The sequence below is a fragment of the Oculina patagonica genome, chromosome 8 (assembly GCF_052425735.1).
Source record: "Oculina patagonica isolate OP01 chromosome 8, crgOcupat, whole genome shotgun sequence".
NCBI classification, from domain to species: Eukaryota; Metazoa; Cnidaria; class Anthozoa; order Scleractinia; family Oculinidae; genus Oculina; species Oculina patagonica.
Genome location: NC_135765.1, coordinates 3313867 through 3336280, shown reverse-complemented (window position 1 = coordinate 3336280; position 22414 = coordinate 3313867). Strand labels below are relative to the sequence as shown.

The window sequence follows — 22414 nt, the reverse complement described above, 5'->3', positions numbered from 1 at the left end:
GTCGTCAGTTATGTTATTTTTGTGTTTCAGGAATTTTTACGCTTTGAATTTAATCATTTCCATAAGAAAAATGACATTGTTTAGCTCATATTTAATGTTCTGTGTCAAAAATGAGGTTTGAAAGCTTTCATTAGCCTGCGTTGTAGCCGGACGTGTCACAAAATCCTCGACATGTTTACCGGGTTTAGTTCGTCTGCAACGCAATTGTATCTAGTAACCGTATCATCGGAAATATTTTAAAAGTTGTCAATTTATTTTTTATTTTTTTATATACAAAGTGCAACAAATAACTGGTTTTTTTGTTAAAATGATTAAATAACAGGCACAGTTAGTCTTCCTTCAGTCCTCACGTTTTGAATGATGGCCTTATCTCCTTATTTACCGTTTGCTCGATGCGCATGTGCATGGCATAAGGGAAGTCAATCCCAGCAAGCATAGCGAACCCATTGTCTACGTCAGTGGTATTGAATCCTGGCGGAGGTCGTTTACTCTCAGTTATTTTAGTGAAGCCTTCCGCTTCGCCAAACGAACGCTGTAAGCATTCCTCAGTAATATCTTCTGCGGCGTTTGCTTTTGATCCAAGACCGATCCTTGTATAAAAATTTCTCAGCCGTTTAATACTTTCACATTCTGTGGTGCGCCATCCTTTGAAGCCGTTCTTTATCCCAATACTGCTCGATGGGCGTTCATCTTTGCTATTTTCCTTTGTATATAGAGATGACAGTTCCATTTCCTTGATGTTACTCTTTGTGCCTCCTTTATTGTTTTCCGTTATGTCTTTAAAATTAGGGCTACTAATTTGCAATTGGGTTTGCGTGGCATCCTTAGTTTTGTGACTATCTGAGCAGATCTGCTTTAAAGGTTGCTCTTGCTCTTTAATATGTTCCTGAAAGCCTGTTTCAGGATATCGATTAGTTAAGAAATTCATTGGAACACTTTCACTTTTTAGGACGCCTTGTTTATTAGAATCCTGTTTATCTTCAGTTTCCTTGTTGCCATTGTACAAGAAAGGAAAATTCACTGTAAATGCCTCCACTTGCTGTTTTTCTTCCAACCCGTTGGACGCAACCTTTAGAGATAAAAGATACATGCAGTTTCTTTAGACAGGGAAATTCTCATCTTAGGGGCACCACTGCCACGAAAACATGTGGTCTCTTTTAAATATTACAAAACCTTTTTCAAACTTACAGCTAAAATTACGTTTAAATGTACGTATTAGTCGCGGGAATAAGTGCCAATTTTGGCCAATATTCGTTGAAGTACTTATTTTATCTAATCAAAAACTAGCGTGAGCGCTTAATTACGAGTCAGGCAACGAAAGCAATCGCGCGTACAAATGCGTCAGATTGCTTAGCAACTTCTGGGTTGAAAACCGCAGGCTCAGTCACTTTTTGGAGAAGTGATGTCGCCATCAACTGGCACTTGTTCCCCCGACTGTATTATGCTTATTTTGGGATATGTTCCAGGTCTCACCCCTAGATAATTCTTAGTTAATAGTGTCCCTGATTAGTGGAGCTCATATAAGGCACGCTAGAATTTCTTGACAATTAAATAAAGTTGATGATCATGATGTGCCACTGTCTATTTTTGGTCATGTGTTGAATAAAAATGTAGCATGCACCTCGGGCAGTTGCCTGAGATGGATGACAGGGGCAGATCTAGGGGGAGGGTGCATGGGGTGCGCATCCCCCCCCTCCCCCTGAGATGACCTGCACCTTTCTAATACAACTGGTATTCTGCAAAAAATGTCAGTTACGCCATTCCTTAGTGGTGCAGCCCTCCTAAGAAAAATAGGTCCGCACTGCGTACATGTGTCTAGTGCTGAGCTTGATTGAGCTTTGTGCATTACTGTATTGTTCGGTCACGGTAGCGCATTAATTAGGATTTTGTTGGCATAGACTAGAGGTGTTGAGAAAGGATCAAAATATCAAGCTTCAGCAGTGTAGCAGAGAAATTTGGGTAAAAATAATCGAACAGTTGCAAGATGATCTAGAAAGGCTATCTGGAGTAGACGTAGCATACTTTTGTGTGGTACAACTTAAGTAAAGCATGCGCTCTGATTACCGTATTTACTCGAATAAGCGCCGCCCTCGAATAAGCGCCGCATTTGGGACAAAAAAGTTAATAAGCGCCGCCCTCAAATAAGCGCCGCAGTCCCGATGCCGTGCTTATTTGATGAATTTCGTGGAACTAAAAATGGCACTACAAAGCAACTCTAAAACAAACAAGAACATTTCTTTTCAACAATGGCAATATTTTGCAGTTCAAAGTGATTATTTTTCGCCCATTAGCTTATCTATTTAACATTCTTACAATACAAAGTTCTGTAAATGATGTGAACGCTGCAAACTTTGCCAGGGAAGCTAGCGCCACTTTTGTCTCAGCAAGGGACAAATACTGACAATCAAAAGACGCTCTTTACAATTATTGTAAAAGATAAGATTTTTTGTGGCGTCCAAATTTTAAATAAGCGCCGCCCTCGAATAAGCGCCACACTTGACGCGCGAAAAATTAAATAAGCGCCGCGGCGCTTATTCGAGTAAATACGGTAGTTGATTTAGCATGTACTATTTGTCCAGGGTAGACGCTAACGAATACCTTTATTTCATAAGCGCGCGCGAGTTAACAGACATCTCGAAAGCATATCGTGTCGACGTTTTTTGACGTAGTTAATGCCTTGTTCCGTTTGTTCTACGTTGTCATCGGTTGTTTACTTCGGGTTACGAGGCACTTACGAGTGATTATCGATTACTATTACCGAGAGAAGAATACCGCAAAATACTTCGTGTACGCTGACACGTATGAGAAACCTCAGTGCAAATCCTGGGTCCGCTCCTGGATGAGCAGAAGTATTGTAACCTGTTTGATACAAACATGCACCGACATGATAAATAATGATCCGTTGTCAGTCGCCTCTTCAGCCGAGGAGACGACATAAATTTCAGGCAACTCACAAACTCTTTTCCATAGACTCTTTGCCGGCGTTTTTCCTCTTTCTGTTTAATCTCGTCATCCCAGTTTTCCCACATCTGTGTAGTTTCACAAGGCTAAAGGAAAGAAAAAACACTCATTCAATCAATCTTCTCTACTAACTATGATTCAATCAATCAATCAATCAATCGATTTTATTAAATGAGAGTAAACGGTAAAAACTGACAACTAACACCCAACCAGTCTTTTTTGGCTGACTAGTTACTGTCTGTATTTTTAAATTAAATACCGTAATGTATCGTTAGTTTTTGTCATCCTTCAGTACAAATAACGGCAATATTCTCTGTTTTCTATTACTCTGGAATTTTCAAAAATACACCCAATGTAAAAATAACATAATAAACGACTATTAAATGCCCAAAAGTATTTTACCTTAGAGATGTTTTCCATAGCAAGAGATTCGTTAAGAACTTGACCGTCTTTCTGAGACATTTTCAATTGCTTAATGTTTTCCTGAAAAGAAAGGAGAGATAAACATGAATAAAAAGCTAGGCATGTATCTCCTGAGGAATATAAACTTTGTTGGTATAAACAATAAAGTATATTTGGTATTGAACTCAAACTGTGAAGAAACCTTTTGGAAAAACATGAACCAAAGGATAACAAGTTTATAACGTATGGTTTTTAACGTGAATGCTGATAAGTGAATTTGTGGAAAAATAGTGAAATTTTGATTTGACAGATGACACTGCTAGATCTCATAGGCGTACGAGGCGGGGGAGCGAGGGAGGCTGCAGCACCCCCAGTGCCAAATTTTTTCGTGAAAAATACTTGGAATTCGGGCAATGAGCCTTGAGAAGAAATAGAAAATAAGCCGAAACGAATTACATCAACAGGAAAAGTATTGGAAATATACCGAACTTTGTGGTTCAAAAGTCCAAATTTCTCATTCATCTGCTTTTGTTTCCTCTCGCAAATTGCTATAATCATGTTCGATTTTCCTCGCAAATTCTGGGTGACCCCTCAGATTGATTCAGTTGCAATCAGCTTTTCTATAGCTTGAGCGTTTGCGCACGGTGGATTTAGTGCAAGACCTTTAAACAAAGCTGTTTTAAATGTAATGAAGCTAATGCTTTCGACTCGGATGTTTAGTTCTCAGGGCTAGCTTAAAATGTTCAACGAAATGTTTTAAAACCCATTCATCCAAATGGGGGGAAAACAATGTAAATTGGCTCCCCACGATTAATTTAATTTTTGCTGAACTAAAATGAATAAATTAAATATTTCCGAAAAAGGATTCAGTGTTTTGACACCTTCGGACGACGCCACGAAATTAATTAAAGAACTTAAAGCAAGCAGGCGAAGTTTGTTCGCAACTATTTCAATGCACGTTTTATTATCTATTTTATATGCCTCTTTTTTCGGCTTTCAACCCATGCCATTTTTTTTCGGGTAAAAAGGTCTCCGCCCCCCCCCCCCCCCCCCCCCAGGACCGAAGGTGCCGGTACGCCTATGTCAGATCTATTTTTAATATAAAACCTTACGGCTTTTGAGCTTTTTACATACTTCAAGTTTCTTGATTTTTAAGTTCTTGTGCTTAATTTTATCCAGGAGCTGTTCAGTGGTCTTTTCATTAGATTTCTTCATTTCTTGGTTGGATCGCAAAAGTTTCTCCACTTGTTGCTTACAGGTCTGTGGACAAAACACAGAACATTGACATGGACATTACTTGCGTTACCGTTAGAATCTACAGATAAAAACAGTTCATCGAGGCCGAATTCCGGAAAAGTCAAGTAAAGCATCAGCTTGACAAAATACCGATACAGGGACCAAAAGGGAAAGATGATGCAGCTACAAGTTATTAAGCCCTGGCAAAATGGTAAAGGAATTAGACGCAAGTAGTCGCAAGTTGAAGTTACGTACAGACTTGACTTGGCTGGCTAAACGGACTGGCAAATTTACTCAGCACGCAACTTGTCAAAAAAGTCATTTCAATGCTACTGCGCGCAATTCAGTACTTGAAGTAAACAGCAAGACTTGCGTTGACTTGCGTTGGGTGTCCAAACGGCGAAAAACTTGCTTGAAAAAAAATATTTGTAACTGTGAATTTTAGCCGCGCCCTAGAAACTAATTTGGTACCCTTTTTACAGTGTTCTTTTTAATTTCCAAGGCGCATTCCGCCCCCTCCCCTCCCCATGCACCCACCCCCTCCCCGTGAATTTGATACTTACAACAAGCTGTTGGTTGGCCTCGTTCAGTTTACTGTTTGTATGATTAAGCTCGCTTTGCATCTTGGTTTGCTGGTCATATGGATTCTGTTCCAACTTTTCCAGTAAACTTCGCTTTTGCCTTTCTAAACTCTTCACTTTTCCGTGAAGAGTCTGTTGAAGAACAAAACGGAGAAAAAGAAAGAAGGATGTGTACAAATATTTAAAAAGTATGATTTATGCCTTTATAACTTTAAAAGCTTTAATATCTCTAGAATCAAGCGGAGGACTCCAGTCTTATCATTTTCATTACCATTACCATTATTATTATTATTATTATTATTATTATTATTATTATTATTATTATTATTATTATTATTATTATTATTATTATCTAACACTGATTTCCTCGCATGCTCGCGTACTAGCCTGTTCGACTGACTGATAAAATGAACTACTTTCCAGTCCTTTCCAGTCTAGTTCATCTAACGTCTTATTTTAGTTTTTTGAATGTTGTTATATATAACGTTCAGCATTTCAGTCAGTGTCAGACCAGTTAAAAAACTTTGTTAGTTCATCTAGTATTTCACTAGATCGTGTTTTAAAGCTTGAAAACATGATCCTGGCAGCTCTATTTTGTAACTGCTGGAGTTTCTCAGAAAGACCTTTATTAATAGCCCCGACAGTGATAAAAAAATCAAAAATAGTAAAATTAATGCCTTTTACATTGTTAATCTAGTTCCAAACGGTAAAGTATAACCTATACGCTTTAAAACTGCGAGACCCGCAGATAATTTTTCTTTCAAATTTCTTCAAGACTGTCTCCGCGTACAGATCTCTTTTCAGAGATACAGTATGTTGTATCAAAAATGAAAACTCAAAACTATTCTGCACTTGCGAAACATTGAAAGTTTGAAATATGAACTTTAAATCGTACCTTTATTTCATGTTGTTGCTCGGATTTTGTTTTATCATAGAAAAACTTCTCTTGTGCCAACTGTGCTTCTAACTTTCGAACAGTACGCAAAAGGTCTTGCTTTGAAGTACCTGAATCTGCAACGGGTAAAAAAATAACCATTTTCAACACATTGCTACCGAGTGTCACATGTTTGTTTATAAATGAAAGATACGCAAGATGCGAACTTTTTTGGGTAAAACCCGGGCTGTTTTTTATTCCTATCGCGTAGCTGATCAGGAAACATGTTTCCAGAAACATTTGTAGCGCGCGTATGTTTCCCCAATGTTTCCCAGCTCCGAAAATGACTATGTAAAGTACCTGGGCGTTAGAGACAAGTATCAAGTTATTGTACGCATACCTTCAGTGTTATTCTGTTGCCTTTTCTTGCGATTTTTTGACGCCATTTCTTTCTTAATATCTTGAAGGCTGTTGTTTTAAAGGGCGAGGCACTGTTTTCGTTAAATCGCAGTTAAGCTATTATGTTTTTGTTTACTGACGACTCGTTTGAATTTTTTAAAAGAATATCGCTTGAATGGATCTAACGGATAAATGACGTCACAACCAACGCAACAGTCGGTTGAAGATGACGAATTAGAGCCAAGCTCATTTTGTGCGCGCGCTGATCATTATGATAAATAGTTATAAATGGAAGAATAAATCACTTGTAAAAGTACAAAGTTAAAAAAAGTTCTCACTAAATGAGAAGTAAGTGTTTACAAGTTTTATACGTTTCGGGCTCAGCCCTTTATCAGTGAAAAGTCAAGATTTAAGTTAAAAACGCTGGCTTGCGCCATGAAACCAAAATTGAGTTTTAAAGGTGCGCGCGCGAAAAGAGCGCGCGACAACCTAAAGATATCGAAAATCTGAATACCCGATTCCCGCTATAGCGCGCGCCTGCAGGGAATCACGGTAGTTGTATTCATCAAACCCTGCGCGAGACATCGTTGCTAAGTCTCGCGCAGGGTTTGATGAATACAACTACCGTGATTCCCTGCAGGCGCGCGCTATAGAGGGAATCGGGTATTCAGACCGTGCGGCTGACTGGTGCCCAGCTTGGCTCATTTCTTGGCGTTTGCGTTGTTTGTTTTAATACATCCATCACTCCCTCAATGAGTTTTAATATGCTCAGCGTTGCAACCTGTAACCTGTTAGTACGTAGGCCCTAGATGTAGATTTAAACAAACCATGAATGTATGGATTATGAACATGCCACTATTGTAGACATAGAGGGGAATTATCGCAAAAGCCGGGCCTTTTCTTAAAGGATTGCATTCGCAGAGAAACCGAAGAAAATCGAAGGTTCTCGGCCGAAACGTCATACGTTTTTGCAAGTTCTATTTTGGACAGTATTAAAAAAAATTACTTTACGTTTCACTGAGTCAGTGTCAGAAATATTTCAGGAGTTGTTGTAGTTGTTTTTTGGTTCCCCCCAGCAGTAAATTCGCCGGTACCCATTTATACACATGGGTGGAGGGAGGCACTATGAGAGTAAAGTGTCTTCCCCAAGCACACAACACATTGACCCCGGCCAGGCCTCAAACTATGACCGCTCGATCCGGAGTCGCCACCCTGGAATATAAAATACTAGTTAGAAATCGAGGTGTCAGCACCGTTAAAAAAGCTGAAAAAGGCAGAAAAAAGTCAGGCCGGATCCACTTGGATCGCTGATTTGAATAAGAATAGCAGCTAAGAGAAAGTTAATTTAATATGACAAGGGGGGGATGAAGATATTGAGAGGGGGCTCTGAAAAATTTAAGACACCCAAAGGGGGGTTCTGAAAAATTGTTGGGCTAGGAGGGGGGCTCCAAAAATTTGTATACTTCAAAACCAACACATGACATCATCATACAGATCGGATGGTTTCAACTCAACAGTTTTAATGACCTGTGCAACTCAGCTATATCACTTGTTTACAGATATAACAAAATGTAGTTTCAGGGATTATAACACTCTTGTTCATTCCAAAAATGCTTCAAATAATTTCAAAAATTAGAAATGCCCGACCTTTTTATACTAAAACCACATTGTTTCAACAAGATTTCAAAATCTGCTAACTGGAACTATAAAAAAGATTACTCTGTAACAAAAATTTTTACTGTTTGTTTCTCACTGGATGTCAGATTGATTGTACAAACTTACTACTTTGCGGCTCTAATAAATCTATTAATCAAGTATTGGTAATTCTCGGTTCTCAGTGACCCCTTGATGGCAGACTGCCTAGCACTCTGCGACAATAAATCAATAAATACTCAAGAACTCAACAAGAATCTCATCACAACTGGATCTCAAGTCTGTCATAGTATAAACCATTGAAGACAATGACGGTAAATGTATTTGATACAGTCTAGCGATCTTTTATCAGGGGAGCAAAGGAATTGAAGGAGGGGGGGGGGGGCGGGCTCTGAAATTTTTTCGACTACCAAAGGGGGGGCTCCTAAAAAATTGAACCGCTATCCAGGGGGGCTGCTAAAATTTCAAGCTTCGAGTTTCAATATCTTCATCCCCCCCCCCCTTGTTATATTTAATGAACTTACCCTAAATTCCTATTCAAATCAACGATCCGAGCGAAGCGGGAGATTTCCAGCGTTTGGAACTTGGGGGCGCTTTCCATTCGACCAAAAATTCCGGAAATTTCGGAACAAGAACGAATGGTACAGAAATTTCCTGGGAAAGTTTCCAGAAAATCCGGAAAGTGTTGACTTTCCGAAATGCGAACCATTCAACCGAAAACCCCGGAAATTCCAGAAGCAAAATCAAATGGAACTGAAAGTTCCCGGAAATTGTTTTCGAAAATTTGGGTCTACCTTGCGAGGTTGTCCTCTTTATCGGAAATTTTGGAAAAAGCTACCATTTTACACTCAGCTTAAGTTCCTTCGGCAGAAAATTTAGCGATTTGTGCAGCTGAAAGCAGCTACATGTGTTAAGGAAGTATTCTTGAAACTTCAAATAAAAAATTTAGCTGAACTCGGTTGTTTTTCGTTGTTGTTTTGCAGGCGGCAGCAAACTGAAATGTACAAATATTTATAACGCGCGTGCAGGCTACGCCATTGTTTTGCTCATTAAACTTTTTGGGTTCGGGACGTTTTCGTTGCTTGTAGTGTGCCTTTCGAAAGGTCCCTGTATTTGTCGCCACGATGTCATTCATGGCGTTTATATTCAGTGCTCGGAATGCTTTTTATTTGCAAAAATATCGAGTTATATGTGCAGGAAACCGGCCACAGTGCATTATTTTAATGCACCGTAGAAATTTCCATATTAGACGCACTACCTGGCCATATGCAAATTTTGTTTTGCCTTCTGTGCAGTCAACCGGAAAAGTTGGAAAATGCTGTTCCATTTGCCACTGGAATTTTCCGGAATCTCAAACCAGAATTTTTGGTCGACTGGAAAGCGCCCTGGGTAAGAACTCGTGCCAGTCTGCAAACGGCCACATATCCAAGATGGCGGCGAAGTAGCACAACACAGAGCACCCGTACCTATACGCAGCTAGACGGCTATACCCATATTTTTAAACCAGTTTTTAAACATGGATGTAATGAAGCCAACGTTAATAAACATAGGAGGACGCTGTTACCGAAAAATGCCGTTTGAACAAAAAATTGAACATCATACCGACCAGGGTTCAAGTCAGCATTATGAAGGTATAAAGCTAACTGCAATGTAGCTAAGTTCAAGAATGACAACTCCATTTGCACTCGACTGTAATAAGAGTTTTAAGCTTTAGATTACACTTAATCCTAAGGTGATTTTTAGCTGCACTCGGCTATGATAGGCAAACGTGATTTATGGGCTAATTACTATCAGCCCGTCCTAAAGAAAATTGATTCACAATCAAAAATATTTGATCACTAGCAGAGGAGTGGAGTTGGGAAGACGAAGCGTGTGATGCTGTTGAATCAGTTGAGAAGACTAAGGAAGGATACAGGCTGTGCATGGAAGTCCCAAGTTCATTATTTAGATTTATTCTTGGAAAGAGAGCAGAAACAAAGAAGAAAATAGAAAAAGAAACAAGCACGCAGATCATGATTCCCAGGCAGGGAGAGGAAGGAGACATTGGTGAGTGTTACCAGCATTGGTGGAAGGCGAGGTGGCCTAAAAAATAGTGTGCCGGACTCCAGATCGAGCAGTCCGGTTTTGAGCCCTGTAGTCCATGAGCCAGTAGGTTGGTCGGTATCATCTGGGGGGAATAACCCAAATCGCGATTTTTAGGAAGATAGAGTGGTAAATAGTCAGATATGCCTGATAGCAATTGATTAGTGGTAGTTTGTGTACTTGGGAGCCTTTAAAAGTTTTCTCTTAGCATGGAAACGAGGCTAAGGCTGAACTGTTAAAAAAGAACCCGGTAAAAATAACAAAAAGTTTCAAAAAGCTTTATAATATCTTAAATCGTTTTCTAGAGACTCGATATAAGTTTATTTGCTTCTTTTAAAAGTTACATGATCTGTCACGTGATCATTAAAAGTAAGCATTGTTTTACGAATACTGGGGCAGACTTTGACTGTTTGGTGTTATTTTTTCTTGGGATAAAATTAAACTTCCATCCGTTTATCTTAAATTTGTAAATTATCTTTCACAAAAGACATATTCCTGATAATTTGGAAAAGTTGAAAGGCCCTTAATCACATATTATATATATTGAAACTTTCCGCCTTTACAATATTGGTCCAGAAAAAACTGGTCGATCTTCACAGTTGGGCAGTCTACACACGTCTTCGCACCTAATTCAATTAGCGAAGCAAAGTCATCTAGAACAGATCAGTTTCTATTTCGGTTGCATGAGCACAGGTTTAACCTCCATACTGCAGCCTCTCCCGTTTTAGTACAGAATTGCTGGTTTTCACTGTCACGCAAGTAACCATACTGTCACGCGCTGCAAAAAATAAATCCAACGCTATTGGGTCAAAAAAAATCAAGAATATTACAGGTTGTGGAAAATAACTAGAAATTCTTCGTGCCCAAGTCTCAGGTCTGAACGGTATTCCGTACTCGAGTTATCCGTTAAAATGTTTCACACAAATTTAGAGAGTACAGTATGGAAACCCCATGTTGGAGTCCCTGTGAAGGGGCACAAAGATGGCCGCCGGAAATCAATGAAAACATCTGGCATTTACTTCTGCTATAAAAAGCGGTCAGTTCACCTTCATGAACACGTAAACATAAACATAAACACTTCTTGTGAAACCTCAACTGTTCAGATTGTTTAAAATAACTGGATGAATCTTTTTTTAAGCAAACATGACAGCCTTCAGGCGGCCATTCAAAATGTTATATCTTTAAGACGTCGGATGCTATCGAGCTGAAACCCTTCAATAAGATAAATATTTAGGACGTCTAACAGCCAGTGAAGGATTTTTTTTTTTTTGCAACACAACTTTATTGACAGCAAAAGTCCATTTACAACACAATAGTATGCCTAAAAATAAAAATAAATCTAAATAATGAATTAAATTAAACAATTTACAGCACTTACAACAACTAACTTAATTTAACACAATACTTAACAGAAAAAAACCTATATACTTTTACAATCGTAGTTAACGACACTACTATTATGATTTTTTTTTCTTCTAATCTTGAATTTTAATACTTAACTAAAATACGATAGGCCCACATCTCACTAAGAGAGACTACGGCATTTCATCAAATTAAATTCGTTTGGTACAACACATTACGAGAGGAGAAATCAACAAGATTGTTTTGTTTTATACATAAAAGCAGTAAGAGTTATAGTTTACAGTACTACCTTTTAACAGACTTTTCAATTTCAAGCTTCCACTTAAGTTTTTTGATGAACTCATTAAAAATACATGGCTTGGTAAATGTCTTTTGATAGTACAAGTAATATTTGGCAAATAAAAGACAATAATTCAATTCCAGATTGTTGGTGTCATTACAGTCAACTGGCTCTATGCCAAATATTTTCTCTATGAGTGTTGGAGACAGCATACAATTATTAGTCTGGTTAAACCATTCCACAACTTTGTTCATAAAAGATAAAGAATAGCGGCATTCAAGGAAGGTGTACAAAATCGAGTCCGTTTCATCGCAGTAAAAGCATCGTTTTTTTTTTTTTTTATTCCATACATGTGCAGCTTCTTTTTGGTTACAACTGTTCTATGTATGAGTTTATAATTAAATTCCCTCAATTTGTTTTCTTGACTAACTTTTCCTAAAAGAGCAAATTTGGACTTCCAGTCTATATTCTCAGGGCCGAGTTCCCGCCCCCACTTTTTTGGACCGGAGGCTTCGGTTGTAGAGCTATTGATATACAACCAGTAGTAGTCCTTACATTTCATCCTAAGTAAATTAATTGCTAGTGTGGGGCTCAGCTGGAAGTTGGTGTCATTTGCCATTGTGTCCCGCTTATTAAGGGTGATATATCTTGCTTTTTGAAGCAAGCGTTTTGGGATGGCCGAAGTTACCTGCAAGTAGCTTAGAAAATTTGATTTGGTATTGAATTTACTTTGGAAACCTTGAAAAGATAGCAATTTTCCATTGTCGTCTAGGATGTCTAAGACTGAAATGACTCCCTTGTCCCTCCATTCTTGTCGATAAAAGCAGTTGCCACCAATCCGAATGTCTTTGTTGTTAAAAAGGATTAGTTCTTGGACGTCTTCCTCTTGCTTATACAGAGACTTTATTTCAAGAAAGTTGGCTAGTATCTGTTTATAAAAAGTCGGAATTTCAGATTCTTCTAGAAACTTTAGATCATAGTTGCACCGAAGGAGGAAATTTAGCCCGCCATATTTCTTAAAGAAATACAATGGAATAGATTTCCATGTTTCTGTTGGAGTTTGGTCCGAAGTTAAAAGTCTTGAAATCCAGGCTAGACGTAGGGATTTAGATAAGATTGTTGGATTTGGGGCAGGTAGTCCACCTCGTCCGTAGTCTTGGCATAAAACATCCCGTTTAATTTTGTCCCGCTTTTTGTTCCAGATAAAACCAAAGACGGAGTTCTTGATTTTTGAAATATCGTCTGAATATACATCGAGCACCGAAGCCGAGTAGACTAATTGTGGAAGGCCCATACTCTTTGCAATAAGACACTTCCCGAAAAGGGAGAGCTTGCGGCCCCTCCAGATGTCAAGCTTTGTATTTAACTTAACAGCCAGTGAAGGATAAAAAGTCAGGGTCTCGCGATTCTGGATTTTAGAATTTTGATGACGTAGCAGCATAAATTTGGCGGTCAAAGCTGTTAACCTTTTAATAAGAGTTTCCACGCCCTAGTAGCCTGGTAAAGGTTTTACAGCTTTTTTTTCACTTATTTGCTAGTTTTAAAATTAGTGCCTTTCCTTTTAAGGCAAAGGTAAATACAGTTTACGCGCATTTCCAACAACAGCCTTGCAGGTGCCCCGACGAAAAGTGTTAACAACTCTGTTGATGCCATAAGATTTCTGTGGTTTTGATTCCACATTTAACGAAAAACTTTGGCTGTTTTTTGTTAGAAAACTCCGAATACTTCTGATGCTGCGCAGCTGATGCCGTTTTCCTCTTCTCGCAAAGATCTCTCTGACTCCCCGTGCCGACAATTATTGATATTTGTCAAATTACATATTTTCTTGAACTGTTCACCTTCCCTCAGCATTCAAAACTGCATTAGCAACATTAAAGAGAACTTATCCAACAGTCACTTTCGGAACCGAGCAAACTTCGACAAATACTGACGTAGAGCTTTGGGGAATTTGCACATTTGCTTTTTTTCTGTGGCGTAGTTGCCAAAGCTTGCGAAAGAAATGAAAAGGGGTAGAGACAAAGCATAAGGGCAATAGTCCCAGAGGATGTGGGAGCTTTTTCCTCGTCTGGAGATTCTATCTTTGTGTCATGAGACCATTACAATAACTCAGCCTTAAAAGAGACCTACTACAACTACTACAACGGCATTGCTTCTCCAAGACATTTTTTCACGCTGTGATGACATCTGTCATGATGTGAGTTTGAAGAAGCTCGTCAAACTTCTTTTGTTTTACACTCTTGTACAACATAGAAATTACCCACAACATTTTCAAAACTCAGATGGAATAATGAGCCGTTGGCAAGTGATATGACTGAAAAGTTCTGGACATTTTATGGCGTCATTTCTATGGTTTATAAGAGTGTATACCATGGAAAAGTGTGGTGATTTGCTTTAGAAATCTTATTGAAATTTACCTCCAAACTACATGGACAGCTCCTAAGATTGCAGTTCCAGTTACACCCAAATGTAACAGTTGGTGGTTTTTAATTTAAGGTGACTGTGACAAAATAGGTTCCTGTTTTTGTTACTTTGGATCATCTTGTACTAATTATATTTCCTATTTCCGTTAAACAAATAACTTTGAAGAGAAGTGATTTTATCATTCAACAGCTACGAATTTTTTTTTTTAAAAGGAAGCAAACAGATAGTCAGGCTAAGATTTAGGCTAACTTTGCTTTTAAACTGAGTTTCAATCCTGCCAGGTGTTTTGGTTTGTTGGAGCTAAAGAAACTCTAAACTTGCAATTGTCGACAAATTAGAATTACCACAACGAATAAGCGCTAAGAAATGACAACTTTCCATAGCCACAAACTGTCACAAAAAAGTCACTTCAAAGACAATGAGTACAGTTCATTTGTTTTCCTTTTTTGACAAAACTACAATGATACTTTCCAGTTAAAGTAATATAGAAGCCTTTTAATTTACAGTTTCATTCAAAGTCTTTTGCTCCTGCAACAAACTCAGCTACAACCGTTTGGTTTGCATTCCATCAGCCAATGCAAGAAAATCACTTTTTTCAAATTTGATATCATAAATTATCAAAAATAATCAAGGCTATCAAAATTAAATCAATTGTAACACAAAGGAAACGTTTGTCTATGAAATTTTATTCAGAGTATTTTTCACTTATTCATAGGTTTGGGATTATTCCAAACACAAACGAATTTCAGAATCGGGAGCGGGTCACGTGATTTGTCACGTGACCTGTCGTTACAAAACGTATATATATATATATATTAAATTATTAAAACACTCAATGACGTGAGCGTCATGCAGTATTCGATCGACTTTTCTTTTTGCGTGGTATAATTTTAACAATTTATTTTGGTCGACCATTGTTAATAAGATTTTACAGTTAGGTGGGGGGGGGGCGGCACTAAAACCTTTGTAGTTCGCAGAAACTACCACCGATTGCTTGCTATCAGGCATTTTCTAACTCTGTAGTGATAGGGCTTCCTTAAAAAAACAAAGAACCTTATTCCCCCCGGATGAAACCGACAACCCAATTTTGGGGCTCTGGCTCATGGACTACTGGCAGAGACACTGGGTTGTGGTTTTAGGCAAGACACTTTTCTCTCACAGTGCCTCTCCACCCAGGTGTATAAATAGGTACTGATGAATTTACTGCTGGGGGTAACCCTTCGACGGACTATCATCCCATATTGGGGGGAGTACAAATACTCCTAGCCGCTTAATGCTACAGAAACCAGGATAATCTCCAGCCTGATAAGCCACTTGGCTCAACAGCAGGCTTTACCTTTACCTATACCAGCATTGAAATTTCAGGAATTCATCATTGGTGGGGCAGATTCAGGAATGGTTTAGGTGGTTCAATGGAGCCTTGTGCACCTACTGCCACAAGAAAGGTTGATGACGACAACAATGAATCATGGAATTTTCCAGTACCCATCTTGTTTAAGAACACAACACAGTGACCCAAGCAAGGGCTCAAACTTGGACCACCCAATCCAGAGTCCAGCATACTGATGATTATGGAGTCATCAGGTTACTGTACGTCTTTTACTAATGGTAAGTGTGCTGGACTCCGGATCGAGCGGCCTGGGTTCCAGCCCTGGTTGGGGGTCACTGTGATGGGTTCCGGCGACATAATTCAGGGGGGAGTAGAAACATTCCTAGCCACTTAATGCTACAGAAACTGGGATAAGTTCTGGCAGTATGGGCCACATGGCTTGAGGCTTCCCCCCTCTTTTATCCTTTAAGGTTTCCATTTTGAGATGCTTTCTTACATGCATTTTACAGGCTTGAATTTTTAATTAAAGAACTCTAGTTTTGCAGGCTTCTTTACTGCTGTTTATTTAGTTCATTTTATGTCTCATTGCAGTTATAACCGGTCCTCAAAGGAGTGGTGTTGTGGGAGCAAGAAGCCGTATAGAAGTAATCGTTGAATCATCAAGGCAGAAGATTCCTTTTACACATTTTTTGTGTTTTCCTTTGTACAAGAGCAACTTAGCAAAGAAAGTTGATGAGTTTAAAGTGAGAGTGCTTAAAGATTGTTTTGAGGTACAGGGCTCGAAATTAACTTTTTTCCTTAGGAGCCAGCTGGCGACTAAAGGGAAAAATTTGGTCGCCAGATCAGAAAGTTTGGTCGCCAACTTATTTAATATACAATTTTCACGTAAGAAGAACGAGGTTTTCGGACCCGTTCGCAAGAACGCGTACACTGCGAATAAATTTTTACTTTATGAAAGAAAACGAATTATAAACTTGTAACATTGTTTTGGGGAAAATGTGAGTGAAATTATATTGTACTCGAAAATTGCGAGAACAAGATGAGATAAGAAATTTTGCTCCCACGCGTACAGATCAAGGTTTAGTTCACGTGCTTTTGCATGAATTAAATCTGGTCGGGAATGGTAAAGAATAAAAAGTAGGCGTCGAATAAATAAAGATCGTAGGCATGTCATTATTTTAAACTGTATTATATGGTTAGATAAATATCTTCTGATAAAAAACCGATTAGTTGCATAAGGTTTCAGATGGAAAACAATCGATAATAAAATTTCCCAATATGAATGAAACGATATCAAATTTCAACCGAAATGCAAATTTGTCAATGTTTACATAACACGGCTTCCAACTAAGAATTAACAAAGACAAAATAGAACACAAAATGTTTTTGGATCCAAAAAAGTTATTTAAATAAATCTCAAATTTGCTTTTGGAAGCAATAAATATTGATTCTTTGCGCGCTAGAACATAAGACTTAATTGTTCGTGTGAACTTGTGTATTTTTAGCGGACACCGGCAGACGCTTCGTCTCTGTTCAAAGCCGTCCTTTTAAAATCGCAACCTTTTCAGATAAAATCACCAAAGTTATTGAATGTTGCCTCAAACGATCAGTTAAACAATTGTTATAAATCACATCAACATTTGAAAACAACATTTACCGAACCAAAAGAAAGATTGAAACGATTCAAACTGTATAAAATTAACCAAACAGACCAAACGATTCAAACCATATAATTAAACGAACGATTCAACCCATAGAAATGAACGATTCGAACGACAGAAATGAACCAAACCATAACGTTGCACAAACGCTAAACGCTGGTTTAGCAAATAACATATTAAAACGCGCTACAAACGATGATTAAAGTGTGTGGTTTGTGAACGAAAATGTTACGCGGCATGTAAAGAATTTTGGTGAGTGGACTAACTTTTTCTTGTTTCTACGTTTTAACCAAGCAAACGAGAATTTAAACAGACAGTAATGCAACCAAAAGTTAACGGACGAAGAGTGAGTCGCCAGCTGGCGACCAGTTCTGAAAATCTAGTCGCCAGCACTCAATTTTTGGTCGCATTGGCGACCAGTGAGTCGCAATTTCGAGCCCTGAGGTAATATATTCATCATGCAATAACAATAATAACAATAATATTGTTAGCTCTACATAATGCCCTTCAGAATGAAATTACCAAAAAATTATACTGCAAAAATTTTATTATACTAAAAAATAACATTCAGAAGTCAGAGTGTAATTGAAGCTAATACAAGGGGCTCTATTTAAGCCACCAGGAGTACTATTCAGGCTACCTTTAATACAATCACGTTGTGCTAAAAACAAATCATCATTGCATTTATTTAGTACAATAAAATTCATCATTTTGTGCGTGCCTTAAAAGTAAATAAATTATGCCAGTGTAACTGAGAAAAATATTTGTTTAAAGGAAAGCCTAGTAGGGTCATTTGCTTGTTTTAGTATTTTGATTACATCATACAAAAACCGTTATTGATTCATTATTATGTCTTATTTTGTAGTGTAGAGGAATTGATGCCAGCATATTTCAGTTGCCAAGCAAGATTCACTTGACTATCGGTATGATGACCTTGTTAAGTGACAAAGAAGTGGTAAGAAGTTCAATATTAAATTTTTTTAACATTTAAGCTGCTTGTTTCTAATTGTGTTAACCTCAATGGCATTACCATCCTTGTTTTGTTGCAGAAAAATGCAGCAGATTTGTTGTCCCAGTGCTACCAAGAACTTGTTAGGTCAGTCAAATGTATTGATTCTTTACCCTGGAATTGAGTTAGGACAAGAACATGCTTTGGAAATACTCAATTAGACATCTACCGTAACTGCAAATATTAACAAGCTAGTACTGACATTATTGTTGAAACAGCCTATTTGTCTGACACCTAAATTCATCCACAGACTTGAAGGTGCAATGTCAGCAAACGACTACTGTTCAGTAGCTTCATTTGAGAATTGCTCACTTGGGCTCATCCTCAGACTTAAAAGTTTTAATCACCTTGTACAGCAGCAGAAACAGTACCACATAAAAGAACTGCTCAATAAAGCTTTAATTTGAATGGTCACACACTAGGGTTTATCCATAGACTTAAAAGTAAGCACCACCTTGTACAACATAATGGACAGTACCACATGAAAGAACTGCTCAATAGCTTTAATTTGAATGGTCACACTAGGGTTTCACCAACAAGCTTACAATTCAAAAACCATCTTGCAAAGTATTTTTATAACCAATGCCACTGCTCAGTCCTTTAATAGTTTGGTCTCGCACTAGCACTTAATCCACATAGTTGACCGCTAGAGCCAACTCACATGACTTTACTGTAGGATGAAAAGTCAATGTGTTAACAACATACAAACTGTTTGTTATTGTTTTTAGTAATTGCCTTCAGGACACTGCAGTAGTAGTTGAACTCAAGGGTGTGGAGTACATGAACGATGATCCAGCTGAGGTGGATGTTTTGTATGCAAAGGTTCTCATCAAAGATGGCTCCAACAGGTGAATACTATGTTTGATATGTTACATTGCCTTGGGTATAGTCACACAGCGGTCAACGCAGCGCGCGTGCGCAGTTCATGTGTAATTGCCGCCAAAATTTTCCATCAAAGTCTTAAATTCCGTCTTTGCTTTGCCAAAGTTACGCCTCCCTGGAATGTTGGTTTCGCCGCTTATGGATTGAAAATTGATATTCACTCCACGGTGTCCCGCTTGACTGTTCTTTCACCTACTATTTCTTTAACAATTTCTTGCAGTTTGCTCACTTTCGAGTCAAAATTCGGGCGGCGGAGCGGATGTGACGTCAATTTTCGTGCCGCTGTGAAGGGTATAGTAGTCTGTTCCAGTCACTCAGTTGTTGAAGAGGAAAGCAAAAAACGCGGCAAGCGAGGAAAAAACAAGGGTGGAAGAAGATGCCTTTGTTCCCCTTATTTTTTCCTTGCTCGCCAGCGTTTTTCATTCTCCCCCAACTACCGAGAGCCTGGAACAGGCTATGGGTATAGGCACTGCATAAATGGCATCTTCATTTGAATTACAATACTTATACATTGTGAGCCTCAAATGTACGTAAAATATCGTTTGCCTTATGTAAGGAAGTACCCCTGGGCCCTGTATCTACAAAAAGTGATGCTTTTTTTTTTTGGCCACAACCAGTCGTTACAAGAACGGAAATTCAAAATAATGTTCAAACTTTTCAAATGCATAGAAGTAATGACAACAATTTGCTTCGTCAACTCTTGTTATCCCTTATGAGTAATTATTATGCACTTACTAATAGAACTTTCATTAGTTGTTCTTCAGGCTCCAAAGGCTAAGTGATGCTCTGGTTGATAGATTTGTATCTAAAGGATTAATGAAACGAGAATACGACAAAGTAAAGCTACATGCAACTGTAATGAACACTAAACAGCGTGATAATCCTGAGGAACAAACACCAGCGAAAAAAAGCAGGAGTGATGTACCCCCCAGATTTAAAAAGAGAATATCTTTTGACGCAAGGAAAATCATTACGGTGAGGGATTCAGTTTTTGTTAATAAAAATTGTAATTAATGGTTTGGTTGTTATGTTTTGGGCGTTTATCGGAAAGCAGGGTTCGTACAGATCCTGGAAATCCTGGAAAGTCTTAGGAAAAAAAACTCCCAGTCCTGGAAAGTTCTGGAAATACGTTAGTAAGAACTGAATTCTCGGAACTAACATGATAAGGAACGTATTGCAGACAGTAAAGAAAAAATAATATTGAGATCATGGAAATGAAAATGTTAATTTTATTAATTAAATATTATTAATATAAAAAAAAAAAAAAAAAAAACAAAAAAAAAAAAAAAAAAAAAAATAAAAAAGATAAAATTTTGGGCCCTTGCTTATGTGAATTTTGGAGTCCCGGAAAAATCACTCTGATAAGGGTGCTTAAGAAATGGGTGCGCTTATTGGTAAAGGGGGCACTTATTAAAATAAATGCGCTCATTAAGAAAAACATGTTTGTATGTTGTTGTTGTTTTTTGGGGGGGAGGGGGGGGGGGCTTGTTGAAAGGAGAGCGCTTATTCAAATCAGGAACTCGCAATCTTGTTTCCAAATCTTCTTTTGCAGTTATTTGAAGACTTCAGCTTTGGCGAATACCACTTGGACACGATTCATCTTTCCACAAGAGGAAGCTTCGATGCTGAGGGACATTATCAATGCGCTGCGTCTGTTCCTTTACCGTGAAAAATTAGCAACTATTCTCTAGCCAATCACAACGCGCGGGAACGCACTGAATCAATGACTAACCGGCGCAAAGCGCGGGAAAACATGTAACCGCCGCCAAACCATTCTCGTCCCCAGAGGCCGCGATCCTTCTGGTCAGCACAGACGGATCGTGGCCTCTGGGGACGAGAATGCCGCCAAACGCGAGAAACATGTCCGCCAAACGCGGTAAAACATGTATGATGAAGATGAAGTATCATTATTAAACACTACTACCAAACAATCGACAAGCGTTTTTTGTCTTGGAAAACTTGTCGCAGAAGAGACGGCTGAGTCGGGGCAAAAAATTTAGACCATTTTTGAAGTCTTTTAATTCAAACTTGGCTCTGTCCGCGGCCAGGTTGAACAAAACAAAAGACACCATTTCCTTATACCACAGTTACAGTGCGATCAGAAAAGCGTGATTTCTGTGCCTCGTACCCAACCGCTTGTTGGGAAAGAGTGGCACCTGGGCACAAGACACTTGTGAGATTAAGACGGACTCCGCCATCAGGAAATCGCGTAATATTAACTTTAGTTGGACAAAAATTAAGTACCAGGATAATTTCAATCCTATTGGGTTATTTTCTACCCTTTTTAAAAGCTAAAGATGCGATTAAATTATCCGTAGACAAAAAAAAAACCGGAGCCTGAGAAAATGAATTTCAAAGTTCACAAGAACCATGTAAACTGTAAGTAAAATCTCACGTGTAACTATTTTGTAAAATCTTCTTTTAGGCGATTCATCGGAACCTTCGAAATTTGTTTCCGATGTTTGGTGTTAGAAATGATTTCTTTTGATGAGATATTAAAAACAGTAACACAGAATTTTGCAATAGGATGTAAATAATATTGGTACATAATGTTGTCCAATCAATACTCGAAGTCCTGGCGAATTCCGTCTTAATTAGTGAGATTATTTGCCTAATATTATTGTTATTGCTTCACGAAGGAAAACCAATCAGATGTGAGATAAATAAACCACAAACTCTAACGGTGATTATCGCTTTGGTTTGATCTTTCTTTTGATTGGTTGATCGAGACAATTGACAAATCAATATCAAATCATTCTCCACAAAAAAAAAAAAAAACAGAGTAGATCAACTGACGATAATAAGGTCACATCAAAGTGTTAACGTTTTTCGGATTTGCACATAATTAAGTGAGTCTTGAAATAGCCATAGAGGAAGCATAACCAAGCTATGAATCGCTCGAAGCTCTTCAAATCTTTTCAAACGTATGTCCTCCAGACCAATCAATTTGCTGATTAGCAGTATATGTTGATATGTCGGTTATAAGTAGTAAATGGTGTTATCTTTTACGTTATTAAAGTAGTTATCCCTATTTACGTCTTTTAATTCCCCCACATGGAAACGAAAACTTCAGGGGAAGGAACGCAAAAAAGCGAAGTTTTGAACAGGTGTTGATAGAAAAAAATAAACTTGTAGACGCGAGTTAACTCAGTAGACAAGTGTTTTCTAGAAAGATAAGCTAAAGATAGATACTAATTTTGATGCATAGATGGTGGTCGTAATATTTTAGTTTCCTTTTCGGTGACTGTTTATTTTTAGGAAAATTTTTTAGCTGGGTCATT

General features: G+C 38.2%; 2 protein-coding genes across 5 annotated transcripts; one reads left to right on the top strand and one right to left on the bottom strand.

Moving 5' to 3' along the window:
* Positions 1 to 212: 212 nt before the first annotated feature.
* LOC144663419 (uncharacterized) lies at positions 213 to 6641 on the bottom strand. 3 transcript variants are annotated; one of them, XM_078524362.1, is made up of 7 exons: positions 6455 to 6640; positions 6076 to 6191; positions 5163 to 5312; positions 4498 to 4623; positions 3364 to 3444; positions 2955 to 3047; positions 213 to 1069 (listed from the first exon to the last, which is right to left on the bottom strand). In XM_078524362.1, the coding sequence occupies exons 1-7, from the start codon at positions 6498 to 6500 to the stop codon at positions 347 to 349; spliced, it is 1335 nt and encodes a 444-aa protein (XP_078380488.1). In that variant the 5' UTR covers positions 6501 to 6640; the 3' UTR covers positions 213 to 346. The 3 variants fall into 3 exon arrangements, with proteins under 3 accessions (XP_078380488.1, XP_078380489.1, XP_078380490.1); XM_078524363.1 differs by lacking the exon at positions 3364 to 3444 and having other exon boundaries at positions 6455 to 6641; XM_078524364.1 differs by lacking the exon at positions 6076 to 6191 and having other exon boundaries at positions 6455 to 6597.
* Positions 6642 to 9553: 2912 nt separating this feature from the next.
* LOC144662907 (activating signal cointegrator 1 complex subunit 1-like) lies at positions 9554 to 21897 on the top strand. Of its 2 annotated transcripts, none has more exons than XM_078523843.1 (8): positions 9554 to 9737; positions 9952 to 10152; positions 16173 to 16351; positions 18108 to 18197; positions 18292 to 18338; positions 18980 to 19099; positions 19898 to 20108; positions 20686 to 21897. In XM_078523843.1, exons 1-8 carry the CDS (start codon positions 9623 to 9625, stop codon positions 20800 to 20802), a joined length of 1080 nt encoding a protein of 359 aa, XP_078379969.1. In that variant the 5' UTR covers positions 9554 to 9622; the 3' UTR covers positions 20803 to 21897. The 2 variants fall into 2 exon arrangements, with proteins under 2 accessions (XP_078379969.1, XP_078379968.1); XM_078523842.1 differs by having other exon boundaries at positions 9555 to 9737; positions 9949 to 10152; positions 20686 to 21896.
* The last annotated feature ends 517 nt before the right edge of the window (positions 21898 to 22414 follow it).